The 24,930-nt window shown below is 35.5% G+C and overlaps 5 protein-coding genes across 5 annotated transcripts; all 5 read left to right on the top strand.

The window, feature by feature from the left end:
* Window positions 1-1,234: 1,234 nt before the first annotated feature.
* Window positions 1,235-2,167, top strand: LOC148215585 (olfactory receptor 6N1-like). The gene has a single exon (XM_088142999.1). It carries the CDS (start codon window positions 1,235-1,237, stop codon window positions 2,165-2,167), a length of 933 nt encoding a protein of 310 aa, XP_087999125.1.
* Window positions 2,168-6,843: 4,676 nt separating this feature from the next.
* On the top strand, window positions 6,844-7,764 carry LOC112543120 (olfactory receptor 5V1-like). Its single transcript, XM_088143063.1, has one exon. It carries the CDS (start codon window positions 6,844-6,846, stop codon window positions 7,762-7,764), a length of 921 nt encoding a protein of 306 aa, XP_087999189.1.
* A 3,276-nt stretch (window positions 7,765-11,040) lies between these two features.
* On the top strand, window positions 11,041-17,755 carry LOC112543220 (olfactory receptor 5BS1-like). The gene is made up of 3 exons (XM_088143062.1): window positions 11,041-11,060; window positions 15,016-15,177; window positions 16,467-17,755. The coding sequence occupies exons 2-3, from the start codon at window positions 15,135-15,137 to the stop codon at window positions 17,450-17,452; spliced, it is 1,029 nt and encodes a 342-aa protein (XP_087999188.1). The 5' UTR covers window positions 11,041-11,060; window positions 15,016-15,134; the 3' UTR covers window positions 17,453-17,755.
* LOC112543121 (olfactory receptor 5A2-like) lies at window positions 11,845-12,765 on the top strand. Its single transcript, XM_025177302.1, has one exon. The coding sequence runs from the start codon at window positions 11,845-11,847 to the stop codon at window positions 12,763-12,765; it is 921 nt and encodes a 306-aa protein (XP_025033070.1).
* A 5,158-nt stretch (window positions 17,756-22,913) lies between the features above and the next one.
* Window positions 22,914-23,849, top strand: LOC103066415 (olfactory receptor 8S1-like). Its single transcript, XM_007443498.2, has one exon. The coding sequence runs from the start codon at window positions 22,914-22,916 to the stop codon at window positions 23,847-23,849; it is 936 nt and encodes a 311-aa protein (XP_007443560.2).
* The last annotated feature ends 1,081 nt before the right edge of the window (window positions 23,850-24,930 follow it).

Genomic DNA, 24,930 nt, shown 5'->3' with positions numbered 1-24,930 from the left:
GATCAGTCGTTTACATACAGCTAAACTTCAGTAGCTTTAACAAATGACTATTAGAATAATCCTATAAAACTCTGGGTGCTATTAGGATTGGACATAATAGTAAATATCTCTTCTTTTCCCTCCCCCTCAATCTGTATAATGAATGTATCAGGCTGAGTGTCTTAAACAACTAGAATTCAGCATTGTAGCTGTCCTTTCAGACATAGCTTGATTTCTTTTCCTCCAACACTCAGGGTGCTCTCCTATACATGCTTGCCAAGAAATAGATTTTGGGGTACTCAGATTACTTCTCAGTAAGTTTTCTTAAAACAATTGCCCATATATGTGTTGGTGGTGGTGGTAATGATGAAGGTTTATAATAAGGTACCTTTTGAAAAGGTGAGATCATTTCATGGAAAACAATTTGTGAAACAGAATCCATGTGCTCATGTTTTTAGTATGCAATAAATGCATGTTTATTTGTATGCTAAATCAGTTCAAATGTGTGCACATAGATGCTAGAATGAGAGAATTTCATAAAGATGTAGAATGGAAGGAACAAATTAATTCACTGAATGACTACTTTCAGATGACAATAAATAAATAAACAAATTCAATCACATATTCCAAAGTTCCAAAGTTTTATTGTAATAAAGACGAGAGAGAGAAAGAGAGAAGGAAAGCAGCAGCAGCAATATTTGCATTACAAAAAAGAATAATGTTACAAAAGAGAACAACTTGCATATTGCAGCCACCCACTAGACCTTCTCCTCATACACAGAAAATTGTTTTTTTGCCAAAAAATGGAAATGACAGAGCACAATTTGCAAGTCAAGGGGTAATTTACAGGGTGGTGAAAATACTTAGCCAGAAAACTATTAGTATTACTGAAAAAAAGAACAAATTTAGGGCATTTTACTAGCAAAATTAGTAAAACCATCATGGGTACAGCCTTCCATCAAGTTTCCAATGTTAAGAATGAAACAATATTCCTTAACTTCTTGACATCTTTAGGGAGAGGAAGTCTTCTCTGAATAACACACCTTATGGAAAAGCAACAAGAAAGTGATGTTATTTTTCTGTTCTTAAGATGCTTTCAATTTTCCTTTGCACTAGGACAAATGCATTCTTTTTCTTAAGAGTGGGGAAGAAGGGCTTTGCTATAGTGTTTTCTAATCATGAAGATAATCTTCTCTTTCCATCATAATTATTACTGTTCTTATTCTGCTTTATGCTCCCTTAGCTCTATGGTACAATGGAAAATGAAAACCAAACGATTGTTGCAGAATTTCTCTTTCTTCATTTCACCTGCCTGCCAAATCTTGAAGCACTGCTGTTTGCGCTTTTTCTCATCATCTATATCCTATCTCTCATGGGAAACCTGCTGATCATTATTATTGTGGTCATGGATTCACATCTACAAACAGCCATGTATTTCTTTATCTGCAATCTGTCAATGGCTGAAGTCTGGTACACCACTGTCACAGTGCCTAAGATGCTGGAAAATCTGCTGTCAGAGAAGGGGACTATTTCCATTACAGGTTGTATCACCCAATACTACTTCTTCTTTGCCTTTGCTGCCATTGAATTGTTTCTACTCACCGTCATGGCATACGACAGATACCTTGCAATCTGCAATCCATTGCGTTACTCCACCATCATGAACTCTAAGACTTGTAGAAATGTGGCTGTGGTGTGTTGGCTTGCAGGTTTCATGTGTCCTATTTTAACATCTTCTATGTTATCTCAAATATCCTTTTGCAGTCCCAATAGAATCAACCATTTCTTCTGTGATGCTGGGCAGATATTTCGCCTAGCATGTACAGACACATCTACCATCCAAACAGTGGGATATGGCTTTAGTTCGGTCATTGTCATGGCTGCTCTTTTATTCATTCTCATTTCCTATGGGCAAATTATAATTACAATCCTGAAAATGTCTTCTGCTGCTGCCCGCAGGAAGATGTTCTCTACCTGTGGCTCTCACCTGTCAGTGGTCACCATCTATTTTGGGACTCTTATTTTCATGTATGTCCGACCAGCAGTGAAATACAAATCAAATGCAAACAAAGTAGTGGCTGTCTTTTACTCAGTGATAACTCCTCTCTTGAATCCTATGATATACACTCTTAGAAATAAGGATATAAAAGAAGCTTTGAAGAAAACTTTCATTAAAAATAGAGTTTAAAGCTGCATTTAAAAAGTGGCAACTTTCAGCTGTGTTGGGAGGATTCCAGGGTTGCTTTGCCATAACTGAAATCATACTGAAAACAATCATCGGATGGTTTCATAAGAACACAAATGGTGGGATCACCATATCTTCCGTCACTGATCTGCAAATCGGTCATAGCTATGACCTGTATAGTACTGAAGCAATCAGGTTGGCTTTATCATTATTAATCCAGTTACAACTGCAGGCATAGAATATTAACCCTACTCATAGCCTGCATATTGGAGAAAAGACTGCACGCTTAATTTTTAGTACTTTCTTTGTTATATTTTTAAAGAAAAGACCTGAGTAGAAATTCAAGTAATGTAATATGTGTAAATTAAACAGGAAGGAAGGATTGGGGTGGGGAGAACAGTAAAAATGACTAGAAAATATGCAGTCAGTCGGACTACGCAACTTTAGGATTAAGGACAAATTGTTGGTCCTCTTCCTTGAGGTGTTTTTTTGGGGGGAGATGGGGTTAAATAAGAGTTAATTCTAGCACTGATGATAAAAATCTACCCACAATCTTCTGTTGCACATCTTCAAGGCAATCACATGCCTGGGATGGAACTATCTGAGATTAGATTAGTGGGCTCATTGAAATAATATGTTTCGTATTAAAAAAAAAAAAAAAAGTTAAGGGAAAACTCTACCCCAAAAAAAAATTGCTTTTTGTATTTTCTCCTCCCTCTCCCTACATATAATATTTCAACCTTTATTTGTATACACAGACCAAAACTAACACCCAGACAACCCAAGTAATAATCATTATAATCATAAATAAAACAAAGGAAACACAAAATAATGTACGGTAAAGGAAGCAATATAACAAAGAAAGATTGGAAAGGATTGTCTAGTACAGTTGAAATCACCCCCTGTGGTGATCTAAAGAAAACTCTAAACCCCAAACTTTCTCCCTTCTCATAAAGGGAGCACGTTGAGGTTAAATGCAAGCAACTGACTTGATTGTGAGGTCTGAGCAAATATAGAAGTGCTCTGAATAGGGGATATTGTGAAACGTTTTCTGTGTCAGAATAGATAAGAAACTTTCACCTACAAAATATGCTTAGCTTTTCTCCCCTAAGAATAGAAGAGGTAGATGAACAAGGCAAAGGTTACTTTAAAAAGGTGAGGGTCAACTCTTTAGAATTCGTTTAGATGATCCTCAAAGTGCAGGGCTCCTAGAGTGACTTTCTCTTTGTTCAGAAGCCATCTGGTTCTTTTCCTGCTCTGTTCTGGATGGAAAGAAGCAAGTCCATGACCTGGAGGTCCTTCTATTTTCATGGCTGCAGCAGCATAGGCCCCTTCCTAAATTGTTTGGGTTTTTTTTTGGCTAGTATTTTAGTACATTATTTAATATGTATGCATCATATGAAGCAAATTATTAAAACTAAAATAGTAGATCATTTGAATTTTTAATCACAATAATTAGAAACTCAAAGTCACTAGGAAATAATAACTTGTTATGAAACAGGTACACATCTTGCTCTTATGGAAACAAAATTTGTTATGACAGTTTCAATGCTTACTTACTCATTTACTATGGAAATGGTGGTTAATTCAATTTAATAGATGCATCCCATTTTTACTCTTGTTTTTCTTGAAATTCATCGGCTATGTTTGACATGGAGGTAGAAAATAAATCTCTATCTTGCTCCACTAATGATGAATCTGGACTAAATTCCTATAAAATTAACAGTTCTGAGTTTTTCCTCCCCCCCCCCCGCCGGTGCTCCATCTATTTTCTTAAAAAAAAATAAAAATCATTTATCAATTCTGTCATTTTCTTCTCTCTTTTCTGTTTCCTGTTTTCTGATCTTTTTATCTAGATTTTTTTTTTTTTTTTTTGGGCATCTGGGAGATGTAATATAACCTCCCATCAGAAGTGGCAAAAGCTGGAGGTGGTGCATGAGAATTACCTCTCACGTATAATGAGTGCCTTGCTGTTGTGACCTCTGCCTTGTTTCTCAGAGGCTTTCAGGTAAAATTCAAAATGTTGGTTGTGAACTATAAAACTCTATAGTATTTGGAACTATATAATCCAACCCAACTCCCTCTCTCCATTTCCCTTTTACAAATTAACTAGTTAGACTGATCTACTGAGAAGCAAAGTACCAGTAGAAGTTTCACCCAAGGGCTATCTTCTTTCCTCCAGTGTTCAGTTCTCTTGGGGAAATGATGTTGGCAGACAGTTACTTTGGGTCAGTGCTTCGACTGGCACAGAATACTAAGCAAAACATTTTTTTAAAAAAAGGCAAGACAAGACAAGTCAGTTGGCATAAGTACATGCCATCTCCTACTAAATCTAAGTTCCAGATTGGCAGATTCAGATGATACGTCTCAGTGGGTTTCATCACTTTACTAGGAAGTCCTTCCTACTAAAGAATAGAAGAAGAACAGCCTTATGGAAAATGAGGTCATAGATCTAGAAAGAACAAAGATGAATTGTCTATTAATAACAGTGGGACAAGGGCTGTGAAGCTGACATTAGCAGTATTGTAACAATGGGAAAGGTTGTTGAGAGGGTGCTGGGCTTGCTGCTCAGAAGGGCTTTGGAGGAAGCTGATTATCTAGACCCATTGCAGTCAGTTTGCAGGCCAGGATATAGTACTGAGACAGCATGGATTATAGTAGTGTATGGCCTCTGGTGGGTTTGGGATGGGGGTAGTGTATCCATCCTGGTCCTCCTTGATCTCTCAGCAAGTTTCCATATCATTAATCATAGTAGCTTTCTGAACTAGTTGAATGGGAGTTATGGTTCTTCAGTGGTTTCCTTCTTCCTCTGAGGTCAGTTCCAGTCAGTGTTGTGTATGTGTGTATGTGTGGGTGGGGGGTGTCTGAAGGAAGTGTGCTTTCTCTGCTATGGCACCTGTCCTGTGGAACAGCCTACCCCAACAGACATGGACAACCCCGCTCCATTAGCCTTTCAGAAATCTGTGAAGACCTGACCCTTCCTCAAAGCATTGAGACCAGGGTGGGATAGAATTCTAGTGTGGGTGTAGTTTAGATTTATATGTGGATAATGTAATTTTAGGGTCCTCCATCCAGTTTCTCCTGAATTAGATTTGTATAATTTGGTTATGTTTTATTTCTGTACACCACCCAGAGTTTCTTGGATAAATGACAGCTATGTACATTTTTAAAAATAATTAAATTAAAATAAATAAATAAAGATTGCAATACAAGCTACAGCCGTTTTGTGCTTGAATTGTTATGTCACTTGCAGGCCCAAAAGGAACATTATGCAAAAATAAAAAAAAACATTATGCAAAAAAAAAGGATTCATTATGCAAAAACTTAGATTAGGTCCTACCCTGGATTTTCTCCAAAATTGCTGATCGATAGAAATTAATATGATTCATGGCAAGGAATAGGTGCTTATGAAGTAGTTGGAAATTCTTTGTGATATGGGTGGTTTCTCTCTTTCTTTCTTTCTTTCTTTCTTTCTTTCTTTCTTTCTTTCTTTCTTTCTTTCTTTCTTTCTTTCTTCATTTCCTTTTCCTTTTTTTAATGAAGAATTTAGTTTCTTATCAGGTATTTCTTTCTTTTTCTTCCCTTTGTTTAATTATGAAGAGTTAATTCATTGTTCAAACAAGCAGTGTATAAATAAGTATAACTATAAGCTTCTGATAATTATTGGCAAGGAGTTTTACACATGGGAGCATTTCCCCTTCAGAGATTTTTAGGTTGCAGCATTGATACTGTCATTATATAGAATGGATACTAATATGCCAACAGTAAATTCTGCCAGCATGTTCTTTGGGAAAAGAACTTGATTTAGTTCACCCAAAAGAAATACAAATAATGGGCTTGGAGTTGAGGGTATTGCTCTGTCCACACTTTAATGCTTATTTTGAAAGGTACGTGGAATCCTTCTCCATTTCTTGCAACTATATCAAGTGATTTCCTCTACCTTGAAATTTCTTCATCATTATGCATGTTACCTGGAACAGTGACCAATTCTTAACCAAACTGCATTTTCTACTTTATTCATGGCTACAACTGACTAATAAGAAAATGCTAATGCTTCAGACAATCTTTGCCGCTCCAGTGTTATTGGGATGCCAATGTATTCCAGTTTTAAAATGTTCTATTTTCACATAACAATATATTTTTTTTAATATTGATTCATTGGAGGAATCTGGTACAGACTCACAAAACTTTGCAGAGATTTCTAGGGCGTGTTCAGAGTCACCTCACCCACTACACTTTGGACTCTGAGCAGTCACAGCTAAAATAACACTCAGGTTATTTAGGCATCGTTATTCCCCTTTTAATCTTAGGAACCCGACTGAGCTTCAAGAAAAATCCAGCTTTTCCAGGGCAATACAGCTTGATTACAGTCCCAGTAACAGAATACACTGGACAGTTTCTTTGTTTTCTTGTCTGACTTAAAGCTTATTATTAACATGTTATCTAAGTTCTGTCAGTATCAAGTTTGCATCTTAAGGCTTCTGCCTATAAGTCAAAATTATCTGTGATTTGGTATCTTTTTTCCTTTGTAAAATGGAGCCAAAATGTTCATGCATGAACTTAATTGAACAGAATTGAGAGTTGAAAAATAAACGTTTGTCATCATCTAAGCTGAGCTGTACTTTGCCTTATATCTCTACTTGCATGTGTATTCTTGTTTTACAGATGAGTAAGCAGAAATGGAGAACCAGACTGATTCATTAGTCTTTCTTTTGCTTGGACTTTCCAGTCATCCTCAGCTACAGATCTGGCTCTTCCTGATCTTCTCAATTGTTTTTCTAATTACACTGTCAGGAAACGTCACAATCATTTTGATCATAAGAATGGACCCTTCTCTCTCTGCACCCATGTATTATTTTCTGTCTCATTTGTCCTTTGTTGATATCTGTTACTCTACAGATGTTGTTCCTAAGATGTTAATGAATTTCCTGATGAAGGAAAAGACAATTTCCTTCACTGACTGTGTTATACAAATGTTTTTCAGTCTTCTACTAAGTGTTACAGAAGTTTTTCTACTTTCAGCAATGGCTTATGATAGGTACACTGCAGTGTGTCACCCACTTCATTACATAATGATCATGAATAAAGCAATATGCAGTTACCTGGTTTTGGGAGCATGGCTAATGGGCTTGTTGTTTGCAACCATAAACACAGTGCCCACATTTGGCTTACAGTTTTGTGGCCTTCATGAAATTAATCACTTCAGCTGTGAACTTCCACCATTATTGAAAGCGTCTTGTTCTGACACTTTTCTTAATAATTGGATTCTTTTATCTTCTGTATTGGTTTTTGGACTTGGTTCCTTCTTACCAACGTTGGTCTCCTACATTCACATCATCACCAGCATCATGAAGATCCATTCTGCAGACAGCAGAAGCAAAACTTTCTCTACTTGTAGCTCTCATCTCATTGTGGTGGGTTTGCTATATACAACAGGAATGTCTCAGTACATGAAACCCAACAGTATTTCTTCCATTACACTGGATGAGCTTTTTTCTATTCAGTACAGCATTTTGACCCCAATGCTGAACCCAATTATCTATAGTCTGAAAAATAAGGAAGTGAAGAGGGCAATTAGAAGAATATTTACAAAAAGGTAAATGCTAGCATTTTTTTTCTTTTTGTCATGCCAGTGTTGCTTTATTTTCTGGAACTTTTAATGAGTTAAACTTAGAGTTATTGAAAGTCAAGTTTTGAGTAGGCTCATCATTTCAAAAAGGAATTGAGTTGCTCACAACAAACATAAGCACTTTTATTCTACTTTAGTAAGTTGGGGCTAACACATTAAACATATTAATTTCATTTGAAGACTTTCATGAACAGTGTGAACTCAGTGTGTGTGTATATTTGTGTGTATGTCCATTTGAGTCTCTCTGTGTGCATGGCCATCTATGAAGGATGGTCTGCTGCCCTTCAATGCATGTTCTTGATCTCTTCATTAACATCAAAAAGGCTCAATTTTTATGAAGGATAATTTTGGACTTGCTCCTACAGCGACTTCCTGTCTCCATTTTATAAGTCTACCTGAGTCTTTTGACCAGGTTTCTTCTCCAACATGTATTTAAGTTCGTAAAGTCTAGGGGGTTCCAAACTCAGAGTCTGATCCAGTTTCCATGGTCACAGTTCTCCCTTTTTGGGACAATTCCAGCCATTTCCTCTTTTTCCTTTTGAAGCATGTTCTGAGAGATATTTCTTTTTCACAAAGTTGTTTATCAGTGATCACTGTTATATCCTTCTTCTTTTTTAACCCACTGAGATTCTATTTTTAAAGGTTGATGATGAAATGGATAAATAAACATATTAATTACCCCTAAAAGAATGGCTATATATTTGCTGAAGCATTTTCATCAGAATTCACTAGATTCAACAAATTATGGAATAAGAATATTTCCAAGTGGGTATATTAATACTTTCAAAAGAACCATTGTATCCATTGCCCCAGCCATTTTATTTCACCTACCCCAGTAAGCATTGCCAATTCTTTGACATCTTCCCACCCACTCCTTATTTCTTAATTAACTGCTTATTCTGATCCATAGATATGCCATTGCTGTGTCATTTATCAGACTTACATTTGATAAGCAGGATCATTGTTATATATCATTGTTGAGCAAAAAATTATTTCAAATATTCAAACTCAAAAGATAACATGTAGTAGATTTTCCCAATGTTTTAAAAATATTTTAACTTATGGAAACCAAAACAGAGCATGTTGTTTTATTTTTTTATCCTGAAGTCCAAAAATTAGGCTGTATGATGTTTTTAAGATTGCCCAAGAACTGTGCTGCCTCTTTGCTTTGTAAATGCTATTTGAATATAAACTATTCTCAATTTTTCAAGTTATAAAGTATGTAATGCTGAACATGGTTACCCATTGCCCTACCCTATGACTGTCAGATGAAACATATAGAAGGAAGGGCTTGCTTTCAGTTCTGATGGTTCTCTTTGTGGACTCAAACAATGTAAAATGAAATGCCATCTTCAGTTTCACGCTGAGGAGAAACCTCAGGAAATCAGAATATTTTGTTCTAAGCTTACTATTTCACTTACTTACAATGCAATTCATCTACTATCTAAAACCTACTGGACTGTAGGTGGCTTACAGAATTTGTACAATAAAACCTACAAATCGGTAACATTCTTAAATTATAATGATGGGTAGACCCATACAACTGAATTCATTTTTTAAAAAGTTCTTTATAGAATTAGAGATTTCTACAACAATCTTTATAATGTATAAACAGTTGAACAGCACTTAGAGCAAAAGGTTGCATGGTTTCTTTGGTGTCAGGTAATTCAATATTATAAAATAAACAAATGATGGAAAATACAAAATAGACATCTATCTATTTTTGAAAAATCAATGTTAAACTTTTTTTTCACAGAAGGTAAGGTTATAATTTCAAAAATTTGTTAGATCTGACTTGAAATTGATTGTGGTGAATCAACCACAGGGTTAAAAGAAGCCTAAGACTCAGTGGACCATTTAGACGGTATTGGGCACCATCAAGGATTTTTATCATCACATGCTATATATTATGCAGCAGCAAGGCAAGTACAGTATAAATATCTAGAGTACGGTTTTTAAGGGGAAAAAGAACTGATTAGAGAATTAAAATCCGAAGCACACAGACAGAATGTAAAGATCTATAAATATTGTACAGTAATCGGAAGACGACAAAAAGGAAGTTAGAAACTAATATTTATCTCTAATGCTTTAGTAGTTTCTTTGTTTGCTTTGTATTCTGAAACAACAAATAGTAGGGATTTTGGCACTCAACTCAGAGATTTAAATACTTGCTCATATTGGTAAAATAATTTAATGTACTCTTTTATTATTAATTTCTAATTAACAGTATACTGAGCATTAAGTGTAAAACCTTGGTGATTCCTTTGTCCACTTATAGATATTATTTCTCTCCCAATTATTTTTATCTTTCCTCCTTTTGCTTGCTCTTTTTTTTTTTAATGACATATATTTTGACATAACACTTTTTGATGATCATAAGGTTGGAAGGTACCTTTGAGGCCATTTGAGGTCATCTAATCCAACCCACTGCCAAGTACAGCAATCCTCATACCTTCTCAGACAAATAGTTGCCCAATCTTTTCTTTAAAACCTCCTAATATCATTTTGAACAAAAGTGGAAAATTCTTGTGGATTCCACAACCTATTAACTTGCCTTAACTTTCTATATCTAGGCTAGATTTTTTTTTCTCTAGTTTCTTCATAAAATGCTCTTCAGTAAAAAGTGTCCTGAGTTTTAAACCTTAGTTCTTTTGACCAGAGACAGATGATATTCTGCCTCTGATTTTACAGTAAATTTACAGTAAAGTTATGAATTCTATAATAAGTGTGATGCAAGGTGAAGATAAGATGACTTGATATGAGTTTCTGTAAGGAAACTTAAAAATCAATGACCTGGTAGTTTGGGTTAATTGTGAAAAAGCATAAAAGAGATCCTGTCCTGGAATTTCTCTAATGTTGCTGATCAATATAATGAATATGATTTTTAAAAAAAAATAAAGAAAGGGTGCTAAAGTGATGTAAATGGCCCCACATGCATGTGCGTTCATGTGTGTGTGTGTGTGTGTGTGTTATACACCATAGTTTACATACCATAAGTTAGGGAAATACACCTTCTAACTGTTATAATTGTTGACAAGGAGTTTTCAAGTGGGAATATTTCCCCCTCTGGAATAATTTTTTCTAGGTTGTGGAATGAATACTGACTTTATATAAGAAGGACAATAATATACCCACAATACATTCTGCCAAAGTATTCTGTTATGAAACAATGTAGGACTTGTTTAGTTAATTAAAAAGATATGTAAATAAATGAGCTTGGACTTTGGTATTTTTGTTCTCTCTATGCTGAAACATTCATTCTGAAAGGTAGGTATAATCCTTCTGCTTGATTTCTTGCAACCATATCAAGTAACTTTTTCTATCTTCAAACATCTTCATAATGTTGGAGTGACCAGTTCTTGAACTATCTGCACTTTCCATTTTATTTATAGGGAACATTGACTAAGAAAATAATTCTAATAGCCTAGAAAATTTCTGCCTCTCAATTATTAACGGATTGCCCATGTATGCCACCTTTCAAACTTTCTGTTTTCGTGCAAACCTTTTTCATATTGACTCACTGGATGAATCTGACACAGACTTCTAAAACTTTGCAGACATTTTTAAGGTAGCTCATATACTACATTTTGGAGAGAAGCCTCAACAGTGACAGCTAAAGTAATAATCACTGTTATTTGGATATATTACTCACCTTTTCATTTTAGAAACTCCAATAAGCTTTAAGAAAAAACTCACATTTTCCTAGGATACAGTTTGATAGCTGTTACAGCAATGTGGTACACTGATGGGGGTCTTCATTTTCTTATTTGACTTAAAGTTTAATGTTGAATTATAGTTTAATGTTTACTCCATCATCATTAATTATCATCTTAAAGCTTCTGCCAATGAATCAACATCTTGTGACTTTACAAAGTTCCTTCTTTCTGTTGTAGAAGGGAGCCAAAGTGTTTATGTAATGGCTTAATTGGATATAGTGAGATAGTTGAAATTAAATGGGGGGGGGGGCATTTAACATAATCTAAAACTGGCTGGACTTCGTCCTATATCTTTGCCTGTTCATTTATTGTTGTTTTACAGATAATAAGCAGGAATGAACAACCAAACTGATTCACCAGACTTTGTTTTCCTTGGACTTTCCAATGATCCTAAACTGCAGATCTTTCTCCTCCTGACCTTCTCAATCATTTTTCTAATTACACTGTCAGGAAACATCGCAATCATTCTGATCATAAGAATGGACCCTTCTCTCTCTGCACCCATGTTTTATTTTCTGTCTCATTTGTCCTTTGTGGACATTTGTTACTCCTGTAATACTGTTCCTAAGATGTTAATGAATTTTCTCATGAAGGGAACGACAATTTCTTTCACTGACTGCATGACTCAAATGTTTTGTACCCTCCTACTAGGTACTACAGAGTGTTTCCTACTTTCAGCAATGGCTTATGATAGATATACTGCAGTGTGTCACCCACTTCATTACATAGTGATCATGAATAAAGCAATATGCAATTACTTGGTTTTGGGAGCATGGCTAACGGGCTTGTTGTTTGCAACCATAAACACAGTGCCCACATTTGGCTTACAGTTTTGTGGCCTTCATGAAATTAATCACTTCAGCTGTGAACTTCCACCATTATTGAAAGCGTCTTGTTCTGACACTTTTCTTAATAATTGGATTCTTTTATCTTCTGTATTGGTTTTTGGACTTGGTTCCTTCTTACCAACGTTGGTCTCCTACATTCACATCATCACCAGCATCATGAAGATCCATTCTGCAGACAGCAGAAGCAAAACTTTCTCTACTTGTAGCTCTCATCTCATTGTGGTGGGTTTGCTATATACAACAGGAATGTCTCAGTACATGAAACCCAACAGTATTTCTTCCATTACACTGGATGAGCTTTTTTCTATTCAGTACAGCATTTTGACCCCCATGCTGAACCCAATTATCTATAGTCTGAAAAATAAGGAAGTGAAGAGGGCACTTAGAAGAATATGTAACAGAAGTTAAAAGCTTGAATTTTTATTTTTGCTTATCATCATCCCAGTGTTCTGAGCTGGATTTAAATTTATTTTATGTTTCGAGTAGCACATTGTTTTAAAATGGGCTTTCCTTCTACAAAAAACTCTAGTGGGTCAATTCTAAACTATAGTGAGTTTGGATCTAACTCATTAAATTAATTCTTTACATGGGGGAGGTTTAAGGTGAGTGTGTTTATCTATCTCTCCCCTCCCCCCAATATGTCTGTCTGTGTGTCTGTGTCTGTGTGTCTGTGTATATATGTATGTATACACACACACACACACACACACACAAACAAAAGACAGGACCTCTTCCTACTCCTCTATGTCCTTTATCTTTTCATTAATATGTGGAAAGGGTCAATTTATGTCAAGGACACAAAAACTCACTAGCCTCAATATTGATAATTTAAGACCTGATTCTTAAAGGACTTCTTATGCCCATTTTATGAGCATGCTGGAGTCTTTGGACCAGGTTTCTTCTTCAACATGTATTTCAGGGAGACTAGGGAGGTAAAAACTAGGGAGTTCCAAAGTCTGATGATGTTTCCACAGTTAAGATTCTCTTTTTTTTTTTTTTTTTGGACAATTCCACCCATTTCCTCTTTTCACTTTTAAATATGTTCTGACAGTATTTGTTTTTCACAGGATTGCTTATCAGTGATTATACTGATACATTTATCATTCATACATATACTTAATATTTTTATCTTTTGAATTATTGGTTTTTCACAGGTGGATGGACTTAGTTACAGTGGTAATGGGTGTACCATTGAAAAAACCTGAAAATCTGAGTTTGGGACACATCATCATGTAGAAAATCTATATATGTGGTTGATAGGAGTTAACAATGACTTGATGGCACATCATCTATCAATCAGTGAGGATATATGGCCCTTTCATATTGCTCAATTGATATAATTTAATTATACTATAATAAATTCAAAACAAGGTCATCTTCCTCTCTCTCTCTCTCTCTCTGCATGTTCACCCACACCCACACACACACATCATTTAAATAATTTCAATACTTTTTTTTAAAATGGCATGAAAGTATGTACTGACATTTAAATATCTTTTTAAAAATTTATTTCTCAAAGTACACATCCCAGAATATATTTTATTTTAAAGCATGTAATAAAAATTCATTTTCCAAGAGTACTTTTCTAAATATAAGTAGGTATATTTCTTTATATAAGAATTGAGCTGCAACATTAAAATAAATGGAGTATCCAATATGTTCTTTACTATAATCTGTACATCTACCTGTGAAGCTGGAATCTGATAATTCATATCAAAATTTGGAACAAATACATTTTATTTAGAGGACCCATTGGTTTGTTTTCCTCAGGGACAATCTGAATATCAAATCTGTCTGAGAAGATAAATCATGCTTAGAGATTAGAGGCAGCTGGGTGACTTTGGGGCAGTCCTTCTCTCTCAGCCCTAGGAGGGAGGCAATGGCAAACCACTTCTGAAAACCTTGCCAAGAAAAATGCAGGGACTTGTCCAGGCAGTTGCCTGGAGTCAATACTGACTCAAAGGCTCAGAAAGAGGGAGAGTGAGAGAGAGGGAGGGAGGGAGGGGGATAGGGATAGGGAGGGGGATAGGGATAGGGATAGGGATAGGGAGAGGGAGAGGGAGAGGGAGAGGGAGAGGGAGAGGGAGAGGGAGAGGGAGAGGGAGAGGGAGAGGGAGAGGGAGAGGGAGAGGGAGAGATTGAGATTAGAGGTGCTATCCAAATTGAGAAATTCAGACATAAATAATTTTATCATGGACTGGTTGTTCAGAAATATAAAAATATCATGTAAGATCTCTCTCCTTTATATTGATTTTTTTTATTAGCAATTTTATTAAGTATTACAATTAAAAGGATAAGGGACTTCTGGTGGGAAAAATGACTGATGCTCTTCAAAGCATGGAGAACCATCACTGGCTGGGAGATGAATTCCAGCCAGCACAATCTTCCTGAATCAAAGGAAGATTGATCCAGACAGTGTTTTCTTCTGAGTAAACTGCAGAAACTGAAAGGTTTTTGCAGCCAGCTCAGGAGTTGAGCTACCAGGAGACCTGGAATTCCATCTGTGCTCCTAACTATGGTAGAGCCATACTGACATTAGATTTAAAAACAATAACAACAACAAATCAATTTTTAAATATTACTTTAAATGAAAGAAAGGAAAGGAAAACCGAAGCAAAGCAAAATATCTTTGACATATCTATCTATTTTAATCTGCAGATGATGGATTCCCAATCAGTTTCCACTGCCCTGAATTCCAGAAGGAATAATGGTATGAACTCATGTCTTTTTTATGCCTCCAAGAAAGGCTCCCACACATTTAGACGAGGGTGGCAAAGATGCAGAATGTTTCTCTGCTGAAACAGAATTACTTCGTACAAGGTAAAAGCATGTTTCATGTGGACTGGGGGTTAGAGGAAAGGAAGCATTTTGATGAACAAAGCAGTTGTCTAATACAGCTTGGTTCTTTTTTCATACTTTAGTGCAACATTCAGTGGAATTAACTAATAAAATGTCTGAGACACAGATGGAAAGGGTTTCTCAAAATACTCTTTCAATCAAACCTAATTTGAATTGCAACACTTCAGTTGAGTTATTTTGGCTGTTACATATAGATCATTATTGTACAGAACTTTGTTTAGGGGATCAGCAAGGCTAATTCTGCTGATTCTTAACATTCAGTATTTTTTTTTTCTTTGAGTTACATGTTGGTACACTCTGTATAAGCAAGTGTTCAGAGTAAGAGGGCTGAACTTGGAGTGCTTACTGAAGGGAAAAAAAAATCCCCCCTTTTGGAACAAGGATGATGAATATATCACATCCATTTAGATATTTTGCAAAATCTTTAAACATTATCCAAAGTTTGCTTTTTCTATTTTTTTTTTCACAGCAGGTACCTTTATTTAGCTGGACTTGGCTAAAATGATAACGATAATGATAATGATAATGATAATGATTCATCAGTCCTAGTTTTTTTGATCTCCCACCCTAGTTATTACTAGAGTAATAACCATTAGTTATTACTAGGGTGGGACATCAAAAAAACACAGGACCAAAAAGGGAAAGGAAGGGAGAGAAGAGAAGAGAAGAGAAGAGAAGAGAAGAGAAGAGAAGAGAAGAGAAGAGAAGAGAAGAGAAGAGAAGAGAAGAGAAGAGAAGAGAAGAGAAGAGAAGAGAAGAGAAGAGAAGAAAGCCAGTTCTGCCAAATTAAAAAGAACTGCTAGTGCATCAAGTTAACATTTCAGGTTAGAATGTCCTGAAATGTCTGCACCCTGGACAAATAGGAATTTTCAGTAACCTCTATCAATCTTTGCCTTAAGACCAGTTTTTTCTTGACCTAACGTATTTGCATCTAATAAAGAGGAGTTTAATTCAAACATTATTTTTCTATTCATATGCAATAAACGTTCATTTCTAAGCAGTAAATTGGAGGATGCCTCTCTCCATAAATGCACAGATGGATATGCAAAATGACATAGAACAAGTACCTTTTAGAATATTTGAATTACAATGTCATGAAAACATCTAAACGCATCATGAAAATGAAAAGGCAACACTTAAATTTGCCCTTTGATGAAAGAAATGAAAAGTAGGAAACTCAACATAATACATTCTCATGTAGATTTCAACTTTAATTGAAGTTTTATCATTTTTGCTTTCTTCTCTGACAGATCCTGTGGTTCTTAAATCATCTGGGCTAGAAAATCAAAGTGTAATAACAGAATTTATCCTGTTGGGACTCTCCAATGATCCACAAATAGAGGATTTTCTTCTTTTTTTGTTTATGATCATTTTTTTAGTCACCATCCTGGGAAATATGGCAATTATATTGGTAATCAAGTCTGAGCTTCACTTTCAGACCCCCATGTTCTTCCTTCTTAGCCGTTTAGCTTTTGTTGACATCTGCTATTCCTCAGTCACTGTCCCCAAGTTGCTGGCAAACTTTGTAACAAAGCAAAAAACCATTTCCTGGGAAGGATGCATTGCACAGATTTTCTTCACTTTCCAAATAGCTTGTACAGAAGTGTTCATCCTCTCAGCAATGGGTTATGACCGGTATGTGGCTATATGTGACCCCCTGCATTACAGCAGGTACTTGACAAAAGAGATATGCAGTAAAATGGTGGGTGGCGCCTGGCTCCTGGGATTCTTTCATGGTATGGTGAATGCACTGCCTTTGCTAAATCTCTGTTTTTGTAGCAACAATATCATCAGACACTATGCTTGTGAGCTTCCTTCACTCTTGGCTTTGTCTTGTGCAAGTACCTTCACTAATTACATTGCTCTTTCAATATCTGCATTGGTATTTGGTGTTAGCTCATTTCTTATCACCCTTGTCTCTTATATTTACATCATTTTAACCATCCTGAAAATTAAAGCAGCAAAAGGCAGGCAGAAAGCTTTTTCTACATGCAGCTCCCATCTCATTGTGGTGGGCTTATTTTACATTTCAGCTTTTGTTCGGTATATGAAGCCCAATTCAGAATCACTCATGGATCTGGACAAAGTGATCTCTATTCAGTATAGCATTTTAACTCCAATGTTAAACCCGATCATATACAGCCTGAAAAACAAGGAGATCAGATCTGTTCTACTGAAAAGGTTTGGAAAATGTAGTCCCATTCCTTACTCTTGGAACAATATCCAGAGCTCTTAGTATTTGAATAGAACCAGCATTGGGTAATAGCAAAACAGATGACTAATATAGGAGGGCCCAGGCATGGTCTCCCTATCTCCTAATGCTTCCAATGCTGTGCTGCTAAATTAATGTAGAATAATCCAACCGAAACAAGGTAGGCATGTTCTAACTGAACAGTTTTATATATGATCCATCTTATTTAGCAATTTAAAAAATGTTATGTAAGTATACAGACACATTTAAATGTCTTTTTTAAAAAATGCATTCCCTCTCATATATCTCTAAATATATTGTATCTTATAGCATTTAAATTGTATCTTAAATATGTTTTTCAAACATATTTATTTCTAAACAGGTATGTATATATTAATCTAAGAATGGAGCTGCATGTTTAAAATAAATGAGAAATCCAATATATTCTGCACTATTTTATGACATGCACTTTTAATTGGAATATTAATATCCATCATTCCATATCAAAACTTAGAAGTAATACAAGAGATTTTGCATAGCCATATATTTTATAGGTATTAAAGTTACAATGGAAGAGACATACCTGAACATTTCAATTCAATGATTCAGTCCTAAATAAAATACTATACGTATTCATCATATAGCATTTTTAAGTTTCTTTTGTTGTCTGGGTAGGATTTCTAGTCATAACCCATCTAATTTGGTTCAGAGAGATCAACCTACACACAGAAGGTTTAACTGGTTTTGTGGATCATTTTAAAAAATATGCTATTAACACTGAAAAGGCATATTCTTTGTCATGTGATGATTAAATCTGACCCAATGAACAACTTTTCTTTTTCTGTTATTTACTGTGTTGAGTGTTGTTCTGCTTCCCAAAATTGTATCATGAAAGAATCTGTCTTGGAGGATGAAGCATGCTTAACGATTGGGGTGATATCCAGACTTAGAATTTTTGAGAAATTGGGAGATCTTTAAGAAATCTTTATCATGCACTTGGTTGTACAAAAAAATATGAAAGCAGCACAGACAATCTCGTCTCTCCTTTACATTGATCTTCAGCTGGTGATAAAGTCCTAACAAGGGACAAGGGTGGAAGGGCAAGGAAGGTGCAGGACTTTGAAAGTTCAAAACTTACATTGTTGGAATTTTATGAGCTGGGTGATGGTTCCTTACTTTGTTCATTGACAACTAAATTGTGGGAGTCTTGCTCATCTGATTTAATATATTTCAACTGACAAAGTCATTTAAAGATTTTAGCATTCAGTTTTGTTATTTTTAGGATTTTAAAAAGATGTTAGAATTTTATGGGCTAGGACTATGGGATAGGACTAATGGGAAATTTTCAACATTTTCTTCAGAACAACACTTTGTCCATTCCCTATTATTTCACACATAATAACAAATTATTTCATAGCAGAGACTGAAGAAAAATATTCAGTTGAAAAGACTGAAGTGAGTAAAACCTGGGGCAGTGCAACTGACAAGGTAGCTGAACTTTTGAATGCAGAAAGTGTTCAGTATACATTGTTAGGGACCCAACTTAATATGGCCCTATTTTTTTAATGGTTATTTTCCCTCTAATGACTTTCAGCATCTTCTATGGTCATTCAACCATTGTTGCAATCACATCAATGGATGTAAAGCAGGAAATACATTTCATTGCTTCAATGATGGCTATAAAATGCTGTAAGTCATGAGTGGAGAAGTAGCCATTAATTTTAATAGGTATCGCTGTGATCTGTATTCCATCTAAGACACTGCAATTATAATTATTATAATTATTATAATTATTATAATAATAATTATCATCATCATCATCATCATCATCATCATCATCATCATCATCATCATTATTTGCTAGATACAGTTGAATCTCAAATGGTCCCTCTAGTATACCACCTTCCCCCATAAATTTTCTAGCTTGTAACACTGAAAAATCTGGTTCTGCCAGTCTTCCTCATTGGTAAAATTTGGTGGTAGCCCACTCACTGTTTTACCTTTACCTTGAGGACTGCTAACTTCTATGGCAGTAGCTCTTAGATAATTAAGGTTCAACTTCAATATGTCACCAAATATCATCAATATCTGTGTGTTTAGTTTACAATAGTCGTTATTTTCCTTCATAATAAAAATCACAGTTTTGAACTGTGTTTCTGTTCATGTTCTCTTTTTTGAATGACTTACCAAAAGAACCATGAATCCAAAGTAATGCTATGTTTGCACATTTTAAGTAAGTAAGTAAGTAAGTAAGTAAGTAAATAAATAAATAAATAAATAAATAAATAAATAAATGGTTGGCTTTAATCAACATTACCAATGATTGAGACATCATCAATGGGATAACTTAACAATTTTTATGGAATACAATAAGGATTAAGAATGCCAAACTTTGGCTGAAGGTTACATGCTTATTACTCCTTTACTCCTTTAATATGATATATTTTTCTTTTCCTGTTGAAAAAAGAAAGGCTTTTCAAAGCCCTTCTTGTTTATCTGCTACTTGCATCTTCCTTTTTTCCCCCCACCTAAACACATTTATAATATGTTTTCTACACATTGTAGATGGTATTTTGCTGAAATGGAAATGGAAAATCTGAATTCTACAGTGACCTATTTCATTCTGTCTGGCTTTTCATGCAACATTTCAGCCAGATCTTTCTTTTTCTTGTGTTTTCATTCATTTATGCAATAACATTAATGGGGAACATGATTATCATGGTGGTAATAAAGAACTGCAGTCATCTTCAAAACCCCATGTATTTTTTCCTGAGTCATCTTTCTTTTCTGGATATTTGCTATTCCTCAGTCACAGTCCCTAAAGTTCTTCTGAATTTCTTTGTTGGTCGAACCATTTCATATAACAACTGTATCACTCAGATGTTTTTCATCCCTCTGACAGGAGGCGCAGAAGTTTTTATTCTTACAGCAATGGCTTATGACCGATATATTGCCATACGCGACCCACTTTGTTATGTAGAAACAATGAACATATTATTTTGTAAACAGTTAGTGGGAAGTGCATGGGCAACTGGATTATTCTATGCTATTGCAAATACAGTGCCTATACTAAAGCTAGGGTTCTGTGGTCCAAATATTATCAGACACTTCTCCTGTGAATTTAGAAGTATATGCTTCACATATGCTTCAGAAGTATATGCTTTGTAATTCACAGAGGTTAAGAGGGGGAGCAAGATTAGAAAAACAAATGGGGGAGGGGGAGATAGATGTACATGCAGTGCCAGACTCCAGAATGACTATATGTTCATTCAGTCTAGTGGAAACAGGGGATATCCTTAAAACTGCATGAAAAGGTACTTTCCTTGGATTACAAGCAAGCCATAGTGAGAATAAGGTAGTGAGCTGAGGATTTAGACCACCCACAGGAATCCAAATCTTGAACAAAGAAAATCAGAGAGAGATTTATTCATTTCAGTGAGAAACCTGCCAGATATCCCTTCTTATTCCACTCTCAAAATACAGGATCTTTAACATATATTTTGCTTATTATGCTTAGGAGGGTTATTGATTGGTAATGAGACGGTCCCATCTTCTGCCTTTTGAGAATATTTATTTATTTATTAAATTTATATGCTGCCCATCTCCCCCAGAGGGTGACTCTGGGCAGCTCACAATTAAAATGAATTCCAAATATGCCTGGGTAAATAAAAAGTGTGAAAGGGATCCACTTTTTCCCCAATGAATTATACAAACTCAATGGGAATATTTTGAAATTTTACTGAACGCATCTCAAAGGAAATACAGTGTACCTCTACTTACAAACGCCCCTACTTACAAAATTTTCGAGATACGACCAGCTCCGGCCCCAAAAATTTACCTCAATGTGTGAACTCCGCATCGAGGTACGGCCATTTTTCCACCCTGACACGTGGTCCGCGGCCATTTTTCTGTCCTGACACGAGGTCTGCGGCCATTTTTCCTCCCCTGACGCGCGGCACGCGGGTGTTTTGCTGCCCTGCCGCATGGCGCGTGGGCGCTTTTCCGCCCCTGACGTGCGGTGCACGGGCGCTTTGCTGTCCCTGACGCGCGGCGCGCAGGCGCTTTGCCGCCCCGCCGTGCAGCGCGCAGGCGCTTTGCCACCCCGCTGCGCGCTGACGCGCAGCGCACAACTGTTTTGCCTCCCTGCCGCGCAGCGCATGGGCGCTTTTCCACCCCTGACACGTGGTCCGCAGACTCCAGAAGGGATTAACAGTAATTACATTGAACCTTATGGGAAAATTTGCCTCGGGGTGCGACCAAATTCGGAGGGTGGAATGGATTAACCGTATTTCCCTTGAACCTTATGGGAAAATTTACCTCGACTTGCGACCAACTCGACTTGCGATCAGAGTCACGGAATGGATTAAGTTCGTAAGTAGAGGTAGCACTATAGTTATATGTATGTATGTATGTATGTGTGTGTGTGTGTGTGTGTGTGTGTATATATATATATATATATATATATATATATATATATTCACTATTGAATACAAATCACATTTTTTATAAAGATCTACTTGTTGACATAAAATGGAGACATAAATGTCCAATCAGCCACTTATGGTTGTGAAGTCATAGATAGATAGATAGATAGATAGATAGATAGATAGATAGATAGATAGATAGATAGATAGATGTACATAGAAGTGAAAAAAATGCAAAATAAACTGAGTGCAGGGCACAAAAAGATGAGCATTATGTGACTGTTTATGTTCTGTGACTCATATCTAGAAAGAAGATGGCATACTGCATCAGCATGTTAAATGGAAGTGAAGGAAACCAAGAAATAAATACGGCATAAACTAGTGGTTTTTTATTCTAGCTAAATTTTGGTAAATGTTAAGCAAAGGTAGGTAGATAGGTAAAGCTTTATTTTGGTCTTTGACCAACATGACGCAGAGAAAGCTAATGCATCAGCATTGTTTTGGTGGTGAATTTAATCGTTCAGACTCTTCACACTTGAGTAGTTCGATATTGTTAGTTTGTAATGCATGTATTATAATCTACATTGGGCAATTATTTTGGACACAATCATTAATGTGAATCTGTTGTTATTTATATCATTATTGATGCATGTTCTTCCAAAAACTTAACTGATATAAATAAATTTATGTAATAAAGTTCCCTGTGGCTTTAGGGTTTAGGGTTCTATTTTTCTGCTCACTGCTATTCATATTCCAGCTGGATGAATGCAATTTCAAATCCTTTTATTATAATCAGAATAAATGCTGGCTCTCTTTTATTGGTCACATGATCAACAAAAAAATTCTATAACATACATTGTAGAGTAAGGGCAATCATTTATTTGAAATAGTGTAACCATGGACAATTCATGGAATCCTTTTCTACCTGTTGCTAACTTGATCACAATAGAATATAAATATTTTATGAAGAATTCATCAAGCACCACTGAATGTTTGTATCAGATTTTAGAAGTATTTATTATATACCAAGTACAATGTATTTCCCTTCCTTTGGACAGATTTAAGTTTGCTGAAAATTCTACATGGAAAATCAAACTATAGTAACAGAGTTTATTCTCTTGGGACTATCCAGTGATCCACAAATACAGGTTTTTCTCTTCTTGCTGTTTCTAATAATATATGTTGCTACACTATTTGGGAATGCACTGATCATGCTGGTGGTAAGAACTGATCCCACTCTTCATACCCCCATGTTCTTCCTTCTCAGTCACTTAGCCTTTCTTGATATCTGCTATTCATCTGTTACTCTCCCCAAAATGCTAAAAAGCCTCATAACAAAGCAGAAAACAATTTCCCAGGAAGGCTGCATAGCACAGATTTTCTTTTTTTTCCAGGCTGCTTGTGCTGAAGTATTTATTCTCTCAGCTATGGCTTACGACCGGTATATTGCTATTTGTGATCCATTGCATTACATATCGATCATGAGGAAAGAAATCTGCAGACAGCTGTTAGGTGGAGCTTGGGCTATGGGTTTCTTGTATGGTGTAATGAATTCACTCCCTTTGGTGAAATTGCATTTTTGCAGGAACAATGAAATCAGCCATTATAGCTGTGAAATACCTTCCCTTTTGCTGTTGTCTTGTGATGAGACATTTTCCAATTACATCATACTTCTTGCCTCAAGTTTTCTCTTTGGCTTTGCTTCCTTCCTCCTCACCTTTGTTTCCTACATTTATATTATTGCCACTGTCTTGAAGATTCGCTCAGCAGAAGGCAGAAGTAAAGCATTTTCAACCTGCACTTCTCATCTCATTGTTGTAGCTTTATTCTATGTAACTGGTTACTTTCGATATCTCAGACCCAATTCATCTTCATCAGTCATTCTGGATCACCTTTTTTCAATCCAATACAGCATTTCTACACCCATGTTAAACCCAGTTATCTACAGCCTGAAAACCAAGGAGGTGAAGGAAGCCATTAAGAATCTAATGAAGCAAAAATTTGGATACCCACATTAATGATGCATTAAGCAAATCAATACATTGTGCAATGTTGAGACCGAAGGAAAGTTCAAAACTGTGATCTTTCATTTTTCATCTCTTTGAAAATACTAGTGGAATCTTCCCAGCTCTTTCTAGCTGGGTTGGATTGTACGTGCACGAGATTGGGGAAAGCAATATTAATTCATATCAGTATAGGTTTTATATATCCACTGTATCTATAGTTATTTTTACCATGAATATGTCACTGTTATGTTAGAGAGAGAGGGTATTTTTCATTTGTTTTTTGTTTTTTTGTTTTACTTTTATATTGTCATAGGATTTCATGAACTCTATTGTTATGGACAAGACCATAACAATTTTAAAATATTGTCTTAAATTGTTATATTTTACCAAATAAGGGAAGTATTCCTTCGTTTTTTTGTATTAGCTTCTCTGGGATGACCTTGCCATGAAGGACATTATAGAAATATCTGAAATACATACATGCATACAAAACTCTTTCTGTATTTTGAAGCATTACTTGGTTTCACAAAAGTATCTCGTTTCCTACTTTAGGCTTCTTCTTACATCTTTTAAAATGAATTTGTTTTTGGAATAAGAGAATGCTAAGTACTCATTGCAGCTAACAGTAAACATTGTAATATCTAGTTCCTTCTCAGACTTTGATTTTTTTTTTTTTTCCTAAATCCAAATCCATACCCTTCTTACAAAGAAAATTGGTATTATATATTTTATAAACATTAATTGTCTCCTTTGCACTTTTTTCCATATAAAGTTGTTTTTGATTGTAAACACTATAATTGTTGCTGATTCCAAGTCATGAACTTATTCCATACCTTCAGATGATAATAATGATAATAATAACAATAACAATAACAATTTAAGTAATTTATATGATTACCCATCTCATAACAATGACTCTGGGCAGTGTATAATGATTAAAACTAACAAACAATAATATAAACATATTTAAATCAACAATATAACAATAAAAATAAGAACAATAATCTATTTCAAATATTGTAAGAATTTGATATTGTTTGTATACTTGGCATCATGTGCATATTAGAAATATATCTTCTAAAATGTGCAAGTA

This window comes from Python bivittatus, unplaced genomic scaffold, assembly GCF_059951505.1.
Source record: "Python bivittatus isolate LINGU-HERP-01145 unplaced genomic scaffold, Pbiv_v1 ctg000470_np1212, whole genome shotgun sequence".
NCBI lineage: Eukaryota > Metazoa > Chordata > Lepidosauria > Squamata > Pythonidae > Python > Python bivittatus.
Note: the sequence above shows the minus strand (reverse complement) of the source record. Positions and strands in the feature narration are given on the sequence as shown.